We start from the raw sequence: 19,964 nt of genomic DNA, 5'->3' as shown, positions 1-19,964 counted from the left end.
CTTGCTGGAGGAGTTTTATTCAAGGCGAACTGTCAAGGGGTTCCCATTATAACCCGACCGCGTAAGGAACGTAAAATCTGGGAACATAACACCGATATGACGGAAACTAGGGCGGCAAGAGTGGAACAAAACACCAGGCATAAGGCCGAGCCTTCCACCCTTTACCAAGTATATAGATGCATTAATTAAATAAGAGATATTGTGATATCCCAATAAAATATCCATGTTCCCCAAACATGGAACAAGCTCCAATCTTCACCTGCAACTAACAACGCTATAAGAGGGGCTGAGCAAAGCGGTAACATAGCCAAACAATGGTTTGCTAGGACAAGGTGGGTTAGAGGCTTGGCTTAACAATATGGGAGGCATGATAAGCAAGTGGTAGGTATCGCAGCATAGGCATAGCAAAAGAGCGAGCAACTAGCAAGCAAAGATAGAAGTGATTTCGAGGGTATGGTCATCTTGCCTGAAATCCCGCAAGGAAGAAGAACGAGTCCATGAAGAAGACAAAAGGATGTTGTCGAACGAATCCTCACAACACGACGTTACCGGATTACCGAGACAAAGTACACCGGAAAGAAAGCAAACAACATAGTAAACAACCACTACAACAACATGGCATGATGCACAACCAAGTATGATGCATGACCGGTTTAATGAAGCATGGCATGGCAAAGTGCACAAGCAATCCTACAGATTAAGTGGAGCTCAATATGCAACGAGTTGCATATTGACGAAACACCACATTCAAGTTATTTAGTTCGATCTCATTTATGTACCCAACAAGATTAAATGTTGTTAGCATGGCAAGAGGGTGAAGCAAAGTAAAACTACCTATCTAGTCAAGTTTAAATGAGGCCGGAAGTAACGAACAACAATTCCGGTAAAACCCCATATGCATTAGCAATTTAATGCAAACAACAATTTTAAACATTCTTGAAGTTGTTATGATGATGCGGAGGACATATGAAAGTTTAAGAAATTTTTAAGAAAATGTTGGCATGATAAGATATGAGGCATTTGTCATCGTGGCGGAAATGAAAGGGGTGCCACGGCAGCGAATCCGAAAATGGCGCCACGGCAACATATCGGTTCCGGTAACTCGATTGAGATGCCGGTGCAAATGAGAGTGTGACGGGAGCATGTCATGCAAGGATGGTGGGGTGATCCCGGCAAACGGGTGTCCCACATGATGGCGGCAAGGAAACGAGGAACGTGCAAGGATCAATTCGGGCATGGCGCAAACACGAGCATCGTCTCGGGGTTATACCTTCCAAGCGTGCAAACGGGGCGGTTTGGGTTCGTCGAGGGAAGTAGAGGAAGTAGTCGTTCCGCGGTGGTAGTAGAAGTAGTGGTACTATCGGTCCTCGCCGGTAGTGGTACATGTTCACGAAGTAGTCATACACGTCATCGGTAGTTTGTTCACTCAAGGGCCTTCAATGGCGGTAGTTGTGCACGGTCCACGAGACATCGATCGTTCGGGGTCCGACATGAGTGGTACTTGGCGTTTTTGTGTAGGCAGACTTGGCGCATCCGAAGAGTCACACTTGTCGTCGTGGGAACTTGGTGAATCCGAGGTGTTCAAGCGTCGTGGTACTTGTCGAAATCCTCATCGGGTGTAATTGAACATTTTGAAACTGAACTTGATGCGTCATCGTGTAGTCGTACATCGAGGTCTTGAAGTCAACGGTGCCAGGCAGCGGAGAGCACACACAACAGGGCATGGCAAAAGTTGTGCACGGCATCAACAGGTCGTCCAAAGGAGGCAGAGACCATGGCACCAAGGATGAGCGGCGGCTGGAAGAAATGGCCGGCGTCGGCCTTGGCATGAAGCAGGGAAATGGCGGCGAGGGTATCACAGGAGCATGGCAACGAGGCAGTGCTGCTCGGGGTCGAGACGCAGGGCACCACAGATGTTGGAGGCGGCGCAGAGGAAGGAGAAGGATGGCCGTTGGGCTTGGGACGGCGCCGAACTTGCTGGAACTCGCGGGGTCCTGGTGGGGCATCAGGTGACAGAGCTTCGGCGGGGTCGAGCGTGGCCGAAGGAGCATCGGCAGGGCGTCCAAGGAAGCAAGGCCAGTGCTCCCACGACCTGGTAGCGAGAAGGCAGAGGAGAGCTGGCGCGGAGGAGGTTGGGCGACGGGAGGACCTGCAGTGGGGAGACGAACGGGCGGCGTAAGGCGGTGGCTCGGCGGCCATGGAGGTGGGTCGGCACAGAGGAGGTCTGGTGGTGCAGGGACGAAGCAGCAGGGCGGCGCCGGTGCTGAACGGCGAGGGCGAGGGGGTCCAGCGGGGCTCGGGCTCCCAGCGAGAAGGACGAACGGGGAGGAGGAGACCCGAGCGCGGGGCCGACAGAGGAGGAGGTCGGGCGCTGCTCTCTCTGAGATGTGTGAGCGAGTGGAAGGGTTCGATGGGGAGAGGGCGAGGCAGCAACGCTCGCTGTCTCTGGCGGCGCGAGGGAGACGAGGGAAGGGATCGAGAGAAAGAGGTAGCAATCGGTTAGGGTTAGAGCAATGGGCTGCGGGATGGCCTTGGGCCAAATGGGCCTAGGCGCAGATGGCTGGGAGGCCCAGCTGGGCTGACTTCCCCCCACTCTCTCTCTCTCATATTACTTTAGCAGAAAAGACCAAAAAAAGAGAGGAAAAGAAAGAGAGGTTTAGGAAAAGATTTTGGACAAGGGGATAATTTTCCCGAACTCACAAAAATACGCTTGTTCCGAGAAAATAGAAAAGGCCAAGATTGGAAGATGTAAATTCAAACTCATTTGAATTTAATTCAAATGGGTTTGAACTAGGACTAGGTTCTGGGAGTTTCCAAAAATGTTGATAATTTTGGTAGAGCTCCGGAAAATGATGAAAGAATAAATGGCAAGATTAGAGAGTCAGCACTTGAAGAGGAAAAGGCTAAGGGATATAATATGCAAGTGTGTCTGGACTCGGAACGGACAACAGAGAGAACTGGGGAACCCGGACGGATGCAAGTTTCGAAAACATGATGATGCAATGCACATGATGACATGAAAAGATGCAACACGCAAGCAAATGACATGGCAACAGCAGCGAATAACTCGAAGACACCTGGCACATCGGTCTCGGGCGTCACATTCATGTAGTAGGCTTATTAAAGGGCCCAAAGCCCAAAGGCGGCTTAAGGCTCGTAAGTGTAAACCGCTATGTATATGTGACTTGTATTGTAAGGCATGTAAGATAAGTCACCAGGCCAAACATGTTTGTATGAGCCGGCCGGGACTCTAGGAGCCGCGGGGCGTCAACCCGTATATATAAGGGGACGACCTAGCGGCGGCTTAGGGTAGGAGAACGACAGATCGAAAGCTAGGCCAAGTGTATTCGCTCCCTGGTAATCGAAACCCTAGCAATACCACCTCAAACTGAATTAGGCTTTTACCTTCACCGTAAGGGGCCAAACCAGTATAAACTCCTCGTGTCCTTTGTCTCGTTTTAACCCCTTTAAGCTAACTACGTCGCAATGGCTCCACAACTAAGTCATTCCGCTAGGACATCTGTCGTGACAATTCCACGACATGTATATTTCTTGTAGTTAGGCCAACTTGTCATTGGGATTTGGAACGCGGGGAGAACGGTATTTCTCCCGGGTCGTAGTTCGGAACCTCATCATTAGCGTCATGACGGCAATGCGAAAAGTTCTCTATAATCCACGTGCAAGGAGCACCGATTGCGACTAGTTCTTTCTTGTCTCCATCTGTTGGCGCCTCTTCAGGGCCATACCAATAAGAGCTTCCATCTGCTGTCGCCACCCCTCAGAATCGATGCTCATACAAAGAGATTTCCCCTCGATAGGAAGTGCAGTGATCGTGGAAACATCCTGAAGCGTCGTGGTCATCTCCCCGGTTCGGATATGGAAACCGTGTGTCTCTGGCCTCCACCGATCAACAAGAGAGGTGATTCCTGCAGCGTTGAGGTTGGGCGTCGACCAGCTGACCAAATGAATGAACGAGAGGAGTCCTTCCATCTCGATGTACGGTGTGTACCGCTCATCATACATCATGACACTCGACGATGCCCCGTGAGACCGAATCTTCATAGGTAAAAGCTTCTGCAAACAAGCAAGTCAGACTATTAAGGCATGTCTATTTGAACTAAACACATATTACAAAATACCAACTAGTATGATTATTACCTCCTTCTTCACTGACATCCTATAGGCCTGGTGTTCAACATCATAGTAATCGTCAAGAAGCCACACCATCCTACATGTTTCAAACATATATAACTATGTGAATATCTCATACAAATGCCATAACAAATTGCTCTATGTGAGAATGTGATGTTTTTTTTTGAAACAAATACACATAATGGTCAAATACCATAAGAGCAAAATATGAACAAATATGTTCTTACTTTAAAGAAATGTTGAAACAAATACTATACCAATGCTAATATGAACAAATATTGAAAATATGTTCCTCTTTGTGCTAGGTTCTAAACATATGTTCCTAAGATGAACAAATATTGAAACAAATACACATAAGGGCCTAATACCATAGCACAATCATTCTTTAATTTGAACAAAACAATCTACTATAATACACATAAGTTTCTAATACTACATAGTACATTTGGTTCCAAGAAAATTTACCTAGTAAATTCCCCTCATTGAATACTATACAAGTACTAATGCTACACATCAAACAATCTTGTCATTCTTCCATAGCAATTTCGAGATCCAATAGGATTTAAGGTATCACCAAAACATGGACAAAGATGACAAATGAGATGGAATTTTCGGATGGAAAGAAAGGGAACGGAGGAGAATACCTTAGGAGATGTTTTGAGAATCAAATCCCCACCGAATTCCTTCAAATTTTGTAGATCTGAGAGAGCGGTTGGAGAGGCCGCAAGAACACTAGTCGCCAGGCCCCTCTCTGTTCGTGGAGATGGGGAAAATGAGGTGTGGGTCGGGGGGATGGCAGGCCCACGGCAGCGGTATAAGTGACAATGCAGCGCCTTTGCCCTAGGCACTGCACTACGTTCTATAGCGCCTGTTGGTTAGGCGCTACACTGCAAGGGGTGGAGCCGGGCCTGGTCTAGGGGTGCCACACTGGCCTGATGTGAAGCACCTTTCTGGGAGGCGCTACTCGGTAGAGTGCAGCGCCTTGCTGTCGAGCGCTGCACAAAAGGGTCAGCTAGGTGAATTTCTTTCACCGACGGTGCACTTTGTGAAATACTTTCTTCCAAAGGTCAATTTTGGCCATTTTGCCTCACACTCTTGCACTCTCTTATAAAGGGGACAAAGCCCGCAATTTGCCCATCCCCGCTTGTCAAGCTTATCAACGGTCCAAATTTGATCTTCAATAGTCAACCATGCGAAGAACTTAACCTTTAACGACACCCAAGCCTTTCAAACCATTTGATCCATAGGAGAGAAGGTCATGCAAGGAACTGTGCCTTGTAAGCGGAGGCCGCGGTGCCCACTTTCGAATGTGCTCAATGGAGACACTAGTAGTAGGCCACTTCCGAATGTGCTCAATAGAGACACCAGTAGTAAGCCTGATCTTGAGAGTCCACACATTGTTCTTTTCTTTAGGGTCTCGCACACCATTCAATTCTTTCTCAAGGAGGCATCAAAGATAAGCAGAGCAATGTCTTGGGCTTACGTAACCAACGAGTGTCCCAAAATGAAGTCCTCGACCGTTCCCAACAGTGATGGTCGTAAAAGCATAGAAATACAAAATAGGGTCCACACATTCCCAGCAGTGATGGTCGTAGAAGCATAGAAAAACAAAATGGAGTCCTCCACCCGTTCCCAGCGATGGTCGTGGAAGCATAGAAAAAGTGTGGTCGTGGAAGCATAGAAAAGGTGGGGTTTGGTAGCATGCATGTTGGCTTTTTTTTTTTGTTTTTGGACTGCGGCCGCCCTAAAGGACACATCACGACAACTTTCGATAACCTGGGAACGGTAGCTACCAAGTTCGATTCAATTTGTTTTACCCAGTCTTCCAAATTTAGCAGATTGTTCCAACTCAACTCAACATGTATTTTGTATCCAATGAGGTAGCTCAGCTATAGACCACATGTCACGACGGTAAACATACTAACAAAGTATGCGACCAACCATACACCAGACTGACTAATTTGATAGGCAGGAATCCATGAATGTAATTATTGAGCAACAATAAAAACAATCAACCATCACAATAGAGATGGAGCAAATCATTTCGCTTGCTGATAGCTAGTATCCATAGCTGGGATGGTAGGAGCCGCCACCGTAGTCTCCGCCATTGTGAGGAGCAGGGCCTCCTGCACCTGTGGGAGGAGCCCCATATGGTGGCGGCGGGTAAGAGCTGTAACCCGGATCGACTGGCGGAGCAGGAGGGTTGGAAGCCGGTGGCCGGGTTTGTGGAGCAGCTTCCGCCATGAAATTCTGCAGGCAAGCAATGGCCATGAGCAACAGGTCAACTTAAATGGAAGAAACAAAGCAATGTCCAACCCGTATTGAATGTGTTTAGCCCATCCAGAGATAGATCTGACATACATGTAAATAGCAGCAACAATTTGAAGTGTCTCTCCATTTCCATTGTTCATTCAATGAAGCTACTCTTTGCAATGAGGCTTTTGACATACATGTAAACATAGGCCGGTGTTTTGTTGTTGCACATAAGCAATATTTCTACGTTTTGACGCGGCTTTTGATTTGGCCAGACATAGGCCGGTGTTTTGTTGTTGCACATAAGCAATATTTCTACGTTTTGACGCCACACTATGTCCTCTTTCTCATCTTGTTAACACTTAGGAAAACATGCTTCTTTTTCTACATCATCCAAAACTTCTATCGAATGTTGTTCTCCTACATGTTATCAGCATCTAAAAGTTGGCGTCGTAAATAGCGATTATAGCATACATAAATATAAGTACTTAACTAAGCATGGCATTCTGCTAACATTTTACCAGCGTCTCCTAGTCATGTACTACAGCCTAATAATTCCGGCTGCAGTACATTTCATTATCTATATATAACATGGTTTATCAATGAAACAAATTAATTGGCCGACCATGAGCTTTACAATGCGCAGGTACAAACATGCATGGTGCAGTTCCCAAATGGATTCAGAAATAAGAGCTGGCAGGAATATCAAAGAAAATTAAATGAGTCGAGGATCAATCGTGAACAATTTTGGAGAATACTAGCGCAAGTAGATAACAGGCCAGAGGATGGGTAGAAGACTGACCTGGATCAGTTGCTGGGCAGTTTGAACTTGGGATGCGCTTCCAATTATCTCCACAGTCATCTCTCCAGGTGCGCCTCTGCTTTCTTGAATAGTTACTGCTGCACCACTGTGCCTACGGATATAGCTGATACTAGCACCAGCCGCCCCAATCACAGCATCAGCATAGGAGAGAGGAATTTGCATGTTATGTACCTTTTGAGGAAATACACAAGAAATCAGTATGTACCTCCCATATCAGGAGGCAGCAATTCAAAAGCAACCCACCATCCTAATGTCAAGTGCAGGTGTACAACACAACTAACCTGAGAGGCCACATGCAGTGGTGGTTGATTGCCTGAAGTACCACTTGGTGGTGCCTCACGTCCATATGCAGAAATGCCATAGTGCGGCTGCTTTTCCATAGGCGGCACATCTGGACGGGGATAATAGTTGTCTTGTGGCCTTGGAGGCATGAACTGTGGATTTCCACCATAACCTGGACCACCAGGAGGGAGACTTGGAGGAGGAACCCAGGGTTGAGTAGGCGCCCAATGCTGTGGGGCTGCCATGGGCTGCTCTCTCTGCACACTGTGCATTTTCATCTGTAGACATGGAAATTTACAGTCATAAATGCTGCATCCAAGAAACTTATTATTGACAGGAACATAGGGTGCCAAAACGCAAACTTACTTGCTGTTCAAATAGTGGGAGAACGCTGTGGTCAACAAGAAATTTTCTCAAGTGACTTGCTATCAACTCCACTGCTTTGTGGACACCAAGAGGCTCGCCTTGTATCTCCACAACTCTATCGTCATTTAGTGCAACAGGGGGCACATTTTCTGATAAAATTTTAGAATGTTAAACTAAAAAGGCATATAGCACAATAATGCTGACGCTACGTAGCATCTTTTCCGAATGTATCAAATTATCCCATGCGGTTTTCAAGTTAATTAGTTCCAGACTTGAAGACACCAATGATGAATATCTACATACCAGTTTAGACAACCAACTGAACTCCAAACATTTGAAAATACTAAATGCTACTCCCTCCGTCCGGAAATACTTGTCATCAAAATGAATAAAAGGGGATGTATCTAGATGTATTTTAGTTCTACATACATCCCTTTTTGTCCATGTTGATGACAAGTATTTTCGGACGGAGGGAGTACAATAATAAGCAGCTGAGCACATTGAAAAATGAGAAGAAAAGTTCAGAATCTTGCATGTGGTTATAATAAGCTGTTCTGCAAACCTATCAGCAAAAGGAAGGTTCAAGTTCCCAAATCCTATGAGATAGCAGAAATACCAGATCTGGGTTATTTTAAAGACTATTAGGTTAATGGTTGGTTTGTGCCATATCATACCCTACCAATTTTTGCCAACAAGGCTAGCCAAAAAATTGGGTGGAGATTCCTTGGCCCTTGAGAGTTGTGAAGGGAATGTGTGGTGGGGTGGGCTACTTTTCATAGGCAACCAACCAAATGATGTCAAGATATTATAGGCTGTCAAAATTTTGGCACGGCACATATAGGCACAAATCAAATATATACTTAGTATGTCATCTCCACCCCCAACTACAAAATCAGGTATTTTGTGCCTACCCAGTAGTCCTATAGTTTGTATATATGTGTTTGCTTTATCGTGATGGGGATTTGTAAGTCATGTCAGCATATCAATATAGCAAATGCAGCTCTCCTGCATGGTTCGAAAATCAAATTCATGTCAGCATATCCAGGCTTACCGGAAAGCCAAGTCACCAAAACCAACCAATCATCATGGTAGTTTTGGGTGAGGGATCGAATTCTCTGATTTTATAAATGACTGGTGTCAAACAAATAGTTTCAGAATAAAGAGTTGATTTTTGAACAGGCCAGTTTCCTGGGTACCAGAATGGTTTGTGTCCCAGGCATGGAGCACATATATATCATGAAGACAGAATCTAATACGTGAAATGGAAACATGCAAAAGCCTTACCAACAATCCGGACAACTGACTTTGAAGAATCTTGGATGGATTTAATGGTTGCTCCTTGCTTCCCAATAAGGCTGCCAGCTTGGGAAGCTGGCACTAGCAGTCGTGTTGGTCCTACATTACTAGCACCCCGTTGGAGCTGACCAGATTCACCATCTGAACCATCAGTTATCCGCTTATGAATTTTAAGCAAGCCATCCATAGCTGGAGATATCGGTTCATCTGGCTCATCCTTTGCTGAAATTATTACCTTTATAAATTGGAAAATAAACATTGTTCACTAAATTAGTACTAAACACTTAAAGACAGCTGTTTTAAGAGCACAACATGAAATTACATAATGGATAATTATTTAGAAACAAACCATTCAACCCAGATGAACTCAGTGAATGGGGTTACACATGCATAACTTAAGTAAGAATCTAACTTGGTAAGTACCGTAACTATGTTTTGCTAGATCAATATCGCTTCTTTAATCTCCAAACTTTTCTCCATGGGTTTAGCATTGCTAACACAAGGGGTTATGTACGAAATCCCACGGGTGTATTCAGTTAATAGTATCTCCACATATCTTCTATATCTAAATAGCTAGCCCCCACTAACTATTTCTCTCAACATGAAAGCATGCCACCTCAGCATTTAACATGCATGGAAGAAGGCCCACCTCAGCATGCAGCATGCATAAGAAAAAGTAACCTCAACATGCAAATATGCATGAGAATTTCAATTCTATTTTGATATCTATATTATACAATAATCAAACAAAATAAATAATATGTATTTTCAGTTTTAGTTTCCGCACTATTACCTCAAACATTCATGTTCCATACAACCAATTCTCGTTGAATTGTAAATATTCCCGCAACAATGTGCAGGGTGTCATCTGGTATATTAAACAATAAGAACCTGATTTCTACATTAGAGTCAAAAATAAGGAGGCCAATTAAGGAAGTCAAAAGGTGTACATTTTCTTAAGCTGTGGATAATAATGCTCCTGAGTATCATTAGATGGATCTCCTACTGCAGCTCAGTTTAATTTAAGTTATATCAAAGATGGTAAACATTAGCAGTCAGCAGCTCAGAGCATAGCAGCAGATGCAATCTGATACTGAGATGGATCCACACACAAGAACACCAAAATGTTTGACATAACAGTCCCTCCACATATAGTCAAATGTAGAACAATGTTCAACAAGTACAGGTGATCAATAGATTGCCATTTTTTTTGTGGTTAACATGCTTTACAAAATTTAACATCCTTCACAATGGGAGTTGTTATCCTTTTCAAGGGTTGAACTTTCTGTGTATCCTATGCAATAGATCCTAAAGCCCTGTGAAGAAAGAATACCAACATTTTGTTATCTTTCCAAGTGCCTTACGAGCATAACCCGGTCCACTTGTCGATAATTTAAATACCATGGCACTTCGTAGAGCAAAACGCTCAGGCTAATTGCAGAAGGACGCAAAAAAAAAGGATGCGGGTATAGCATTCTTTTTTCAAATGCATGCAAACTTTTTACTTTCATCTGATGAAAAATTAGCATAAATTCATCATGTAGTCTCATTTTGAAGTATGCAGTATGTTTTACGTTCACTTATATAAGTGTATGACTCTGTTGTACATGTTTGTCCTTTTAATGCAAATTTGGTCATTTGTCTTCATTGGAACAATGCTGGTCATCCAATCAGGCAGGAAACCTTGCCCCAGTGATCTTCTTTCAGTTCAAAAATCAAATAGGTCGTGGAATTACCAGATAATATATGGAGCATCTTGAAAGGAATCTTCATCCAAGACTCAAAGGACCTAGATCGCAGCAGAGGAGCCCAAAACTGAACTTTCAGACCCATGTCTTTTGGAGACGTGGTTTGTTTTGGGTCCTTAGACTGCAGTCAACCTGCAAACAGTCACTTGTGTTATCATTATCAAAGCCTTTCAATTTGGGACTTTGATGAAAGGTATATTTTATATTTTGATTCATATTGGTTTTAGAGCCACTCTTTTTGTCTTTGGTGAACTTTACCATCTGGTACTTACGAATTTTATTTCAGAAACTGAAAATGTTTTTATGTTGGCTTTTCATCAAGTTAATAAACTGGAGTTTAGGAAGCAAGGATAGCCCCAACTAGGCATTTTGGCAATATAGAACATACTGCACAATGAATTAGTGGTAAAACTGATGCAGCTCTAGTGTTGATAAACCAACTGATAATTCTGGTATTTGGTAAGCCAAGTGACACCGTAGTGTACCATAAAAACTAAACCGTGCCGAAAATGCCAGAATGAACAAGATACACAGCTTGGATGTGGCTTCTTTCCTTCAGAAGAAGTTTTCAGAATAGTGATCTGCCACCAAGGAAAAAGCACTTCCATGGCATCGTGGATGATACATTTGCTTGATTGTATGATCAATCTTTTTCAGTTATACCCCATTCCATGAATGGCAACTTGAAAATATTGGAACAGAAAACATAGCTCCAATTGTACTGACATCCCCAATACTAGGATGACATTTATTTTCCATTGATTGAAGCTAGATCCAATAACGATTAAAAATCTTAGTTTTGTTGATTGGAAAACGATATTGGATGAGACAATTTTAAACACAGAACTGATAACTGATGTTGAGTTATCTTTGGCTCAAGTAGTTTCTTGCATATTATACAGCATCCTAACTGCTGACCAATATAAGGAACAGAGGGCCAGGATTTACTAGGGGTTCAAAAGAAAAAGATATCCAAAATGTGGAATCAACTGATGTCCCTAAGAGGTATAGCTATTTGCATGGCAAACGTGACACTTAATAGTGCCCTAACAAAAGGGGTATTTCTAATTTGCTAAGCTATAATGTTATATTTTTTATTTGCATGTGTTGAAAACTAATGTGATCAATATCTATGCAAAACAGTTAGCAATTCATTTTTTTTAAATGTGAGTTGGTACTTGGTCTTAACACCAGTGACCAGTGTGTGTATGTTGTTCTGCATCAAACACATCTGACCTTTATAGTTTGCAGAGATACAGAACAAGAAATGATGATTGTTTCCATTATTTTCATTGTTATAGATATTTGCTAAAATATCGTGGATGATCCAATTAATATAACATTCAAATCTCAAACTAGTTAAGGACATGCTAATAGTTACATGAGTATTAAGTTTCCACTAATCAGAAAAACAAGGTCTTTCTCATAACAAGTAGCTCAATTAACAGCTGTATTTTAGTTTCTGCAAGGCATGTTCGTTGTTGGAACAAACAATTTCTCTTTATATCCCATGTTCAGATAAAGCTTAAGGCCTCCTTTGGTTCCTAGTATAGGAATATCATAGGAATAGGAAAGTCATAGGAAATGAGATGGCATGCATCTCAACTCCTACAACAAAAGAGATGGCATCTGGTTCATAGGATAGAAACTTTTCCATTAGGTCTGAGCTAAAATATTTTGCTTTGAAATGTTAAGGATAGGAACCAATCCTGCATAGGAATAGGAATCCATTCCTACAAACCAAAGGGCTCAAAAGGAAATTTCCTATAGGAATCATGTAGATAGAATTTCTACAAAATTCCTGTGACCAAAGGAGGAGTGAGGAACCAAGCAACTACCAGCGCAACTAAAAATGTCCTTAAGTCAATGAGCATCAAGCAAACAACGCTGCACTGAGCACACCAAACAACTACCAGCACAAAATGACTAAATAAGGTACCAAACTGTTAGGTTAGGGAACGATTCCAAATGTATCTTATGGGCCAGGGTGGCAGGGAAACTGGGCAGTAGTGTACATAGATCAACATAGGGATTTGCCAGCTCATAATAAATGAACAAAAATTATCAACAGAAAAACAATTTAAAAGGTAGTGTTGCAAGAAAACAACACATAAACCCACTACTGACATTATAGAAATATACTGGTTGTATTGATAAGAATACGAACTTGTCATCAAGCTTTTATACAGATACTTACTGCTCGTTCTGTTACACCAGGTGGGCCATCTAGTATTTTTATGCGAGCTTTAGACTCCTCGCACATCCTTTTGATAAACTCCCCTTTGCGGCCAATGATAGCACCAACCTTCTGGGATGGGACCAGTATACGGAAAACGCTATCTCCTGGCCAACCTGGCCACCTCTTATCATCTCCCTCTACCTGCAAATTTTCCTGCTGCTTCACTTCCCCATTGTATGCATTCTCGTCCTGGTAAGCGTTTGCTGGTTCATCATTGTACTGAGTTTCTGGTTCTTCGCTGAGCAAATTTGCTTGCACCTCGTTGTATGCATCCCCAGCTCCTTCGTCATATTGGTTTCCAGGCTCTTCGTTGTATGAGTTACCACCAGGCTCTTCATTATACTGCGCCGTATTGTTGAAAGAGTTCAGCTGTTCTTCGTCGTAAAGATTTTGAGGTAGTTCACCAATGCCATGTTCCGTGAAATTCTCTTCATCCATATTTTCTGGTGACACAAAGTAAAAGGATTACGTAAGAAACCGCCACAGCCACCACTGAACTTTAAGCGGCATATAGAATTCAAAATCTGCAGCAGGATCACGCCTTATTTCATACGCATGACTCGTGATAGGATGTAAATGTAGCTAGCAAGCAGGCACCATTTTAAACACTTAGGCAGGCTCCTTGAACGCTCTAGCAGGGAGCATAATTGACTCTTAACAGCTTCGATTTAGAACATTTATGCGACAGCAGGAACTCTACCAAGTAACAGCAACTGGGTGCCAGGTCCAATCGAGCTTAAGAACCCGACCCTTTCCCCAAAACCCGCTTCTAACGTACCCGTGCCTTGCCATAATCCCCCAAATAAAACCTAAGCCGCGTCCCCTAGATCAGCGCGGGGCACACGAGTCGCCATACAACAAACCCTAAACCCTAAGCGCGCCGCAATCCCGAGCCTCGCCCTCGCCGTCGGGGCTGAAATTGAAACCAGGTCTCGATTCTCGGGCCCCGAGGCGCGGAGCTCGGAATTGGCGAAACCTCCGCCTACCACCAACCACGGGAGCGCGTGAGCGAGAGCGCGGGAGGGGCGAGGAGATCGCGTTACCTGGAAGAGGGAGGAGGGGGGGAGGCGGCGGCCGGTAGAGGGTGCGGCGAGGACGCCACGGGAGCCGGCGAGGGGCGGAGGGTGTCGGATGGGGCGGAGGAGGAGCGGAAGGGAAGACGACGGCTGCGGATTTGGTGTGTGGGGGAGGGGAGCTCGTGCGCGACTCGTCCAGCAGTAGTAACGGAGAGCCGCCCGCGGTCTTCCACGGAGACGGAAATGTCTCGGATCCCGGTAATCCATTGTACTATCAAGCTAAAAAAAAAGATTTCCGTTTCGAAAAAAACAGTTTTGAAAAAAAGTTTTGTACTATCAATCTCTTTTTTAGGAAAGTTGTGTACTATCAATCTGACGGAAAAAACATGTTCATCTCCGCGCTCCATGTGCACATGTAAATTTTCGTCAAGAAGGATAAGTTTTGTGACCTGTATAAAAAAACTCTGCTTCCAACACCTGTTTTTTACATCTAAAAACATTGCCTTTTAGAGGGCTAGCTTTTGTTTATTTTGCCCAGAGCACCTCACGTATTTTCTTTATAAAATTTTAGATGTTGTTAAAAGGATCGAGGTTTTTTACTCCCTCCGGTCCATATTACTTGTCGTGGTGCGACAAATACAAGTAATATGGAACGGAGGAAGTATTATTTTTTTTTAAAAATAGTGCTTCTAAAGTTCATCCCATAAGAAGAAACGTCATCCTTGTTAGAATTTTTTTCCCACAAGGAGCTCATGTAAATGAGGATATTGGATTGTATAGCGAAAGTATTAGAGGATAATCCATAGTTGACCTCCGGCTCATCTACTCTCTCATAAACAGTAAATTCAGAAAATAATTGCAAACAAACTCGGAAAAATATTGAATTGTTATGGCACCAAAGATGTGTTCGAGTTGGTAGGAGCTGCAAATTTGCGTGCTAAAATGACATTCGAGGTGCTCAGTAGTTAAAAAATTCAAAATCGGGTGTCCCAAATGCCTATTTTTTAAGTTCCATTGAGAGCTGTTTTTTTTTGTCTAGAGCTCCTTGAATGTCCAAGTCATTTGTCCATGAAATTTTGCCCACTCCTAGCATACTCAAGCATCTTTGGTGCCAAAAAAAAATTCAGATTTTCTTGATTTTTTCCCTATTTTTAATATATTGTTTATGCTGGGTGCAAATGCAACCAAGCACCAAAACACGGCCCTCTTTATTGATAATCCCAGGATCAAAAACAGCAAAATTTGAAAAATAGTACAAATATATTAGAAAACACATGGCTGAGTGTTCTACCTATGTGCAAATATATGTGAAGAAATAACATTCGTGGTTGCCTACAAGAAAGTAAAAACCAAAAAATAGTACAAATATATTAGAAAACACATGGTTGAGTGTTCTACCTATGTACAAATATATGTGAAGAAATAACATTCGTGGTTGCATTTGAACAAACAAGAAAACAAAATTAGTTCTCCAAAATGCTTTAAAAAATGCCCTTTTTTATGGCATCGCTTTTTTAACTACTTGATCAATTGTTCCTGTGTTTTGTCGAGCACGTTTTCATCTCAATCTCATCCTTGCTACATGAATCTATCTCATGCACCAACTGATGGAAAACCTGCACATTTCCGTGAGGTTAGGAGGTTAAGCGCATTGGAGATGTTTCAAGAGTCGTGCCTGGGTTAGAGCATTTACAACCAAGTGCCCGATATGCGTCTCAAACATCTGGACAGCCCACCCGATAATATGACCCAATTGGTCTCCCTAAACACAACCCAAATGCCGAGGTTGTCCGACAATCCTCATACTCAGCCCAGATGCGTCTGAACACCACCGTCACGTCAGACCAGCCCAGTATGGCCCATGCTGCCCCCATCCTTGTCCCCACAAATACCCAAGCCGGACAACATTCTTCGCTCCACTCCAGCCCCCTCCACTCTTGACGCATGCCCTATCCCCTCCCCTCCGCCATGGCCAGGAACGGATCCGACAGTGACTTTGACTCGATCGACTAGGAGAAGTTCGTCGTGGACTCTTCGAGCTCGTCCGCACCGGACGACGAGGAGTTAGCATTGTGCATTGCCCTACCCCGCTCGCGGATGGACCGTAGCGGGAGCTCCTCGTCCATGGCGTCAATGGTGGCCCGGGGTGGGCATTCAGCACCCCGTGACCGCATGATGCGCTCCCTGCCTTCCCAAGTTAGGCGGCAGGGAAGACCAGTGGCACCCGGCACCACCACCAGCTGCTCCTGCTGGGCTCCGTCGAGTGTTGATACCCGAAAGGCAGCCTAAGTCCAAGGGCCGCGCGTATCAGCGCGCAAGGAAGAGGGCGGTGCAGCGGCTGCAAAACCGCTCCCAGTGCGAGCCCTGCATATTCCTTTGGTCCCACTTCTTTGTTGTTCAGAGTTTTGCATTGGTCTATTCTGTTCTTCGCTGCCTTAACCTTTGGATCTTTTTCACCTGCCTCTATCTTCTGTGGGGCCTTGGGCGGGTTGTATGACTTTTTCCGCATCTTGGCATTGCTTCATAGGTTTTTTGTTTTTAGAAACGAAAGCAAAAGATTTGCATCTGAAATGCTTCTTCCGCGGCTCTGAGATCCGGCGACCTTGAAACCCATGATCATTTCTTGTTGTCATGCCGCTTTAGTAGAAAATTGTTGGGCTCCCATTGGCAATGCACTGCAAGGCCTAGCTCTACTTGTTTGTATAGTAGCTTTTGCACTCTATGCCCCTGTATGTTCCTCCCTTCACTACTCCCTCGGTCCCATAATATAATAATATAAGATGTTATTACAACCGAGAGGGAGTATTTTTTTTTCAATGTTGAGGCCTCCCATACAGTTTCAGCTCATAAAAATAGCCAGGCTTCTTATTTCATAGAACATTCGTGCTTGCTTATTAGACACCCCAATTACAAATCTTTGTCATATCACCAACTCTCTTGAAATTTCTTCAACCATACTCTCTCTTGTTCATTGATCAACTTCATATCTGCCATAACATTTTCTCTAGGTTGCTGACATCATTTTGTTCACCAATGTGTTGGCAAAACAGTCTACAATTCATCCAAGAAATACACCAGGGGCGCACACACATATCAAAAGACACGTGGTGTCAAAGGTTTATTTCAGAATTCCCAGCCGAACCAGTGAGCTCGTCTGTTTGAGTAAGAACACGGCTTACCAGAAGGATTTTTTTTAACTCAAAATAGTTGGACAGAGATAAAACGAAGAAAGATGATACATGTAGGCTGACACATTCTCAAAGCGAAATCTCTGGGCCCATCAGTCGCTCCTCGGCTAACTCCTTGAGCCTCTGTGTCACCTTCTCAGCAACACGCAGGTAGGCTTGCGCCGATGCAGAGTCGGGTGATGATACCACAATTGGTTTGCCTTCGTCTGAACCAGTTCGGATGTCAATTTCAAGAGGTATCTGTTGAGGTAAAATAAAGAAGGGTAAAATGAAGTTAGAAATGACTTGCCCCACAAAGGCACACAGAGAACAATACTGGAATGGCCAAGCAGAAAGCATAAGTCTGGGTGGACTAAAAAAGGATCAATGAAAACGACTAATCTGCCTTAAGATACAACAGTAAAACTGAAAGTACCTGACTAGACTGTTACATTGTAAAAATTAACCCCCATTATCAGCATAAACAGATATGCAAGATGGTTGCCGTATGAAGTACATACCAATTAAATTGAACCATGGCAATCTGACACATTTCACTCACCTCGCCAAGAAACTTCATATCCATGTCTTCCGCAGTTCTCTGAGCTCCCCCTTCCCCAAAAATGTAAGACTTCTCACCACACTTTGGGCACTTGAAGCAACTCATGTTCTCTACTAAGCCTAGAATCTGCCAAAATATACAGCTGAGTAATGCTGGGAAGAGTGGAAGATTCAGTGAAATATTGGACAATGGCACAGGCTAGAAATTTAAGCTAATTATTTTTCACTTGTGAAATGAATATGCCTACTGTGATTCGATTCAAATGAATAGATTGTGACAGTAATAAACTAACAATAATAACTGATGCTGGTTGGCAATAGCATTAGCAAATAAACAGCAAAATGAGCGGTGTGACAGGAATTATAATTCTATCTGAATTAGTATTTAATATCTAATACACGCAAGCAGCTAGAAACTAAGAAATAAGTACAGAAATCACAAACACAGAAGTTAAATAGAACATACAGGAACTTGGACTTTACGAAACATGTTTGCTCCTCTTCTAGCATCAATTAAAGCAATGTCTTGAGGAGTAGAAACAATTAAAGCACCTGCAGAAACAACATGTAAACAAATGCTTAAAAAAATGTACACCTTGGTGTTGAATCTTCATAGAACAGACATGTAAATACCAGATAACCGAAGCCTTTGGGACATTGATAGTTGAGCATCACCAGTGCCGGGGGGCATATCAACAACAAGAACATCTAGATTACCCCAGGCTACTCCCCTTGTCATCTTCTCAAGAGCACTCATTACCTGATACCAATAATTGTTTGGTGTTAGGGGATTCCATGTGATCAATGCATTTCTAACATAGCACATACCAATTCATTCCATGCTAGTACTATGAACTCTAAATAAGGTACAATGTAAAACTTAATAGTGGTAAACTTGTAATGACAAATAACTTCGAACTAGACAAACAATTCTGACATGCTTCCTGTTTCCACTATCGTACTTGTGCAGTAATATGCATGTTTCTAGTGATTCATTTATTTTTGTGTTTATTAAGGACGGCAACAGGACAGGAATGTTATTCAGACATCTGAAACAAGAAGTTAATGGAAACACGAGCAAAAACAAACCATAGGACCTCTCCAAACGATTGGTGCATCTTTGTCTACAAGAAATCCAATGGACATACATCGCACTCCATGGTTCTCAACTGGAATCATCTTCATGTCTACAAACCGAGAGAAGGTTACAGTCAACCAAAAGAGATGTGGCAACCATAAGCAAATGAGCAGGTAAATAATCAGCAACGAAGTTCAGAATTCTGGTAGTATAGGAAATCAGTGTCCACAAAATTATTAGTGACAGGGTGGGGGATAATAAAAGGCTTAGCCACCGAGCATCACAGTTCACATGTTAATCAGTACCCCCTCCGTTCCGAATTATAAGATGTTCTAACTTTTTTCCGTATCGGATGTATACAGACGCTTTTAGTGTGTTTGTTCACTTATTTCAGTCCGTACGTAGTCCATATTGAAATATCCAAAACGTTTTATAATTTGGAACAGAGGTGGTACTTGAAGACTCGTACAGAATTATATGCCCGAATAGCTCTATTCAACTCAACACATGTAGTGCAATGTTAAAATTGTGATAAGACCCCCGGCCATGGCGTCCGCAAGCGCTGACCCTGTCGAGCCCCGAGCGACCCTCTCCGGCGACCGCGTGTCCTTTGGCAGCCGCTGGTCGGACTCGGAGAGTGAGTCCTCGCTGCGCTCGTACAGCGACGTCGCGCGCGCTCCGCCGCCCCCCTCCGCCCCGCTGGCGCCCCCCGCCCCGCGGGCCACAGGCCCTGCTCGGGCGCACGCCTCGACCCGCCTTAGTCCTCGCTCAGAGGTACACTGTGTATCCGGCGGAGTCCAAGTCGACGCCGATGGATATCAACAACCGCGCCCCAGGCATCGGCAGCGCCGCCCGCGTCAGGTCGAAGAGCCCAGCCCGCCCCCGCTGCGCCGGCGCAGCCCCTCCCCGGAGGAGGTCGCGGGACTCTGCTTCCGCTGCCTCGACCACCGCCACCGGGTGCGGGACTGCACCAACGACATCAG

The 19,964-nt window shown here is 43.9% G+C and overlaps 2 protein-coding genes across 2 annotated transcripts in view; both read right to left on the bottom strand.

Moving 5' to 3' along the window:
- Window positions 1-5,982: 5,982 nt before the first annotated feature.
- LOC123086923 (flowering locus K homology domain) lies at window positions 5,983-14,402 on the bottom strand. Its single transcript, XM_044508778.1, has 7 exons — window positions 14,203-14,402; window positions 13,118-13,602; window positions 9,161-9,407; window positions 7,877-8,025; window positions 7,510-7,788; window positions 7,208-7,399; window positions 5,983-6,402 (listed from the first exon to the last, which is right to left on the bottom strand). The coding sequence occupies exons 2-7, from the start codon at window positions 13,595-13,597 to the stop codon at window positions 6,211-6,213; spliced, it is 1,539 nt and encodes a 512-aa protein (XP_044364713.1). The 5' UTR covers window positions 13,598-13,602; window positions 14,203-14,402; the 3' UTR covers window positions 5,983-6,210.
- Window positions 14,403-17,266: 2,864 nt separating this feature from the next.
- LOC123086922 (iron-sulfur protein NUBPL) overlaps window positions 17,267-19,964 on the bottom strand; it is a 10,583-nt gene continuing 7,885 nt past the window's right edge. The window contains exons 4-8 of the mRNA XM_044508777.1: window positions 18,993-19,090; window positions 18,537-18,663; window positions 18,370-18,455; window positions 17,905-18,030; window positions 17,267-17,603 (exon numbers count right to left, since the gene is read on the bottom strand). Of these exons, the coding sequence (XP_044364712.1) occupies window positions 17,433-17,603; window positions 17,905-18,030; window positions 18,370-18,455; window positions 18,537-18,663; window positions 18,993-19,090 (608 nt within the window). The 3' untranslated portion in view covers window positions 17,267-17,432. The remainder of the gene's footprint in view (window positions 17,604-17,904; window positions 18,031-18,369; window positions 18,456-18,536; window positions 18,664-18,992; window positions 19,091-19,964) is intronic.

This window comes from Triticum aestivum, chromosome 4A (genome assembly GCF_018294505.1).
Source record: "Triticum aestivum cultivar Chinese Spring chromosome 4A, IWGSC CS RefSeq v2.1, whole genome shotgun sequence".
Taxonomy (NCBI): domain Eukaryota; kingdom Viridiplantae; phylum Streptophyta; class Magnoliopsida; order Poales; family Poaceae; genus Triticum; species Triticum aestivum.
This window is presented reverse-complemented; position numbering and strand designations above follow the sequence as displayed.

Coding starts and splice junctions, on each gene's coding strand:
- LOC123086923 (XM_044508778.1), bottom strand. CDS start 13,597: ATGGATGAAGAGAATTTCACGGAACATGGCATTGGTGAACTACCTCAA. Junction 9,408..13,117: donor CTGGTGTAACAGAACGAGCA/GTAAGTATCTGT, acceptor CAATTTATAAAG/GTAATAATTTCAGCAAAGGA. Junction 8,026..9,160: donor GTCAGTTGTCCGGATTGTTG/GTAAGGCTTTTG, acceptor AAATTTTATCAG/AAAATGTGCCCCCTGTTGCA.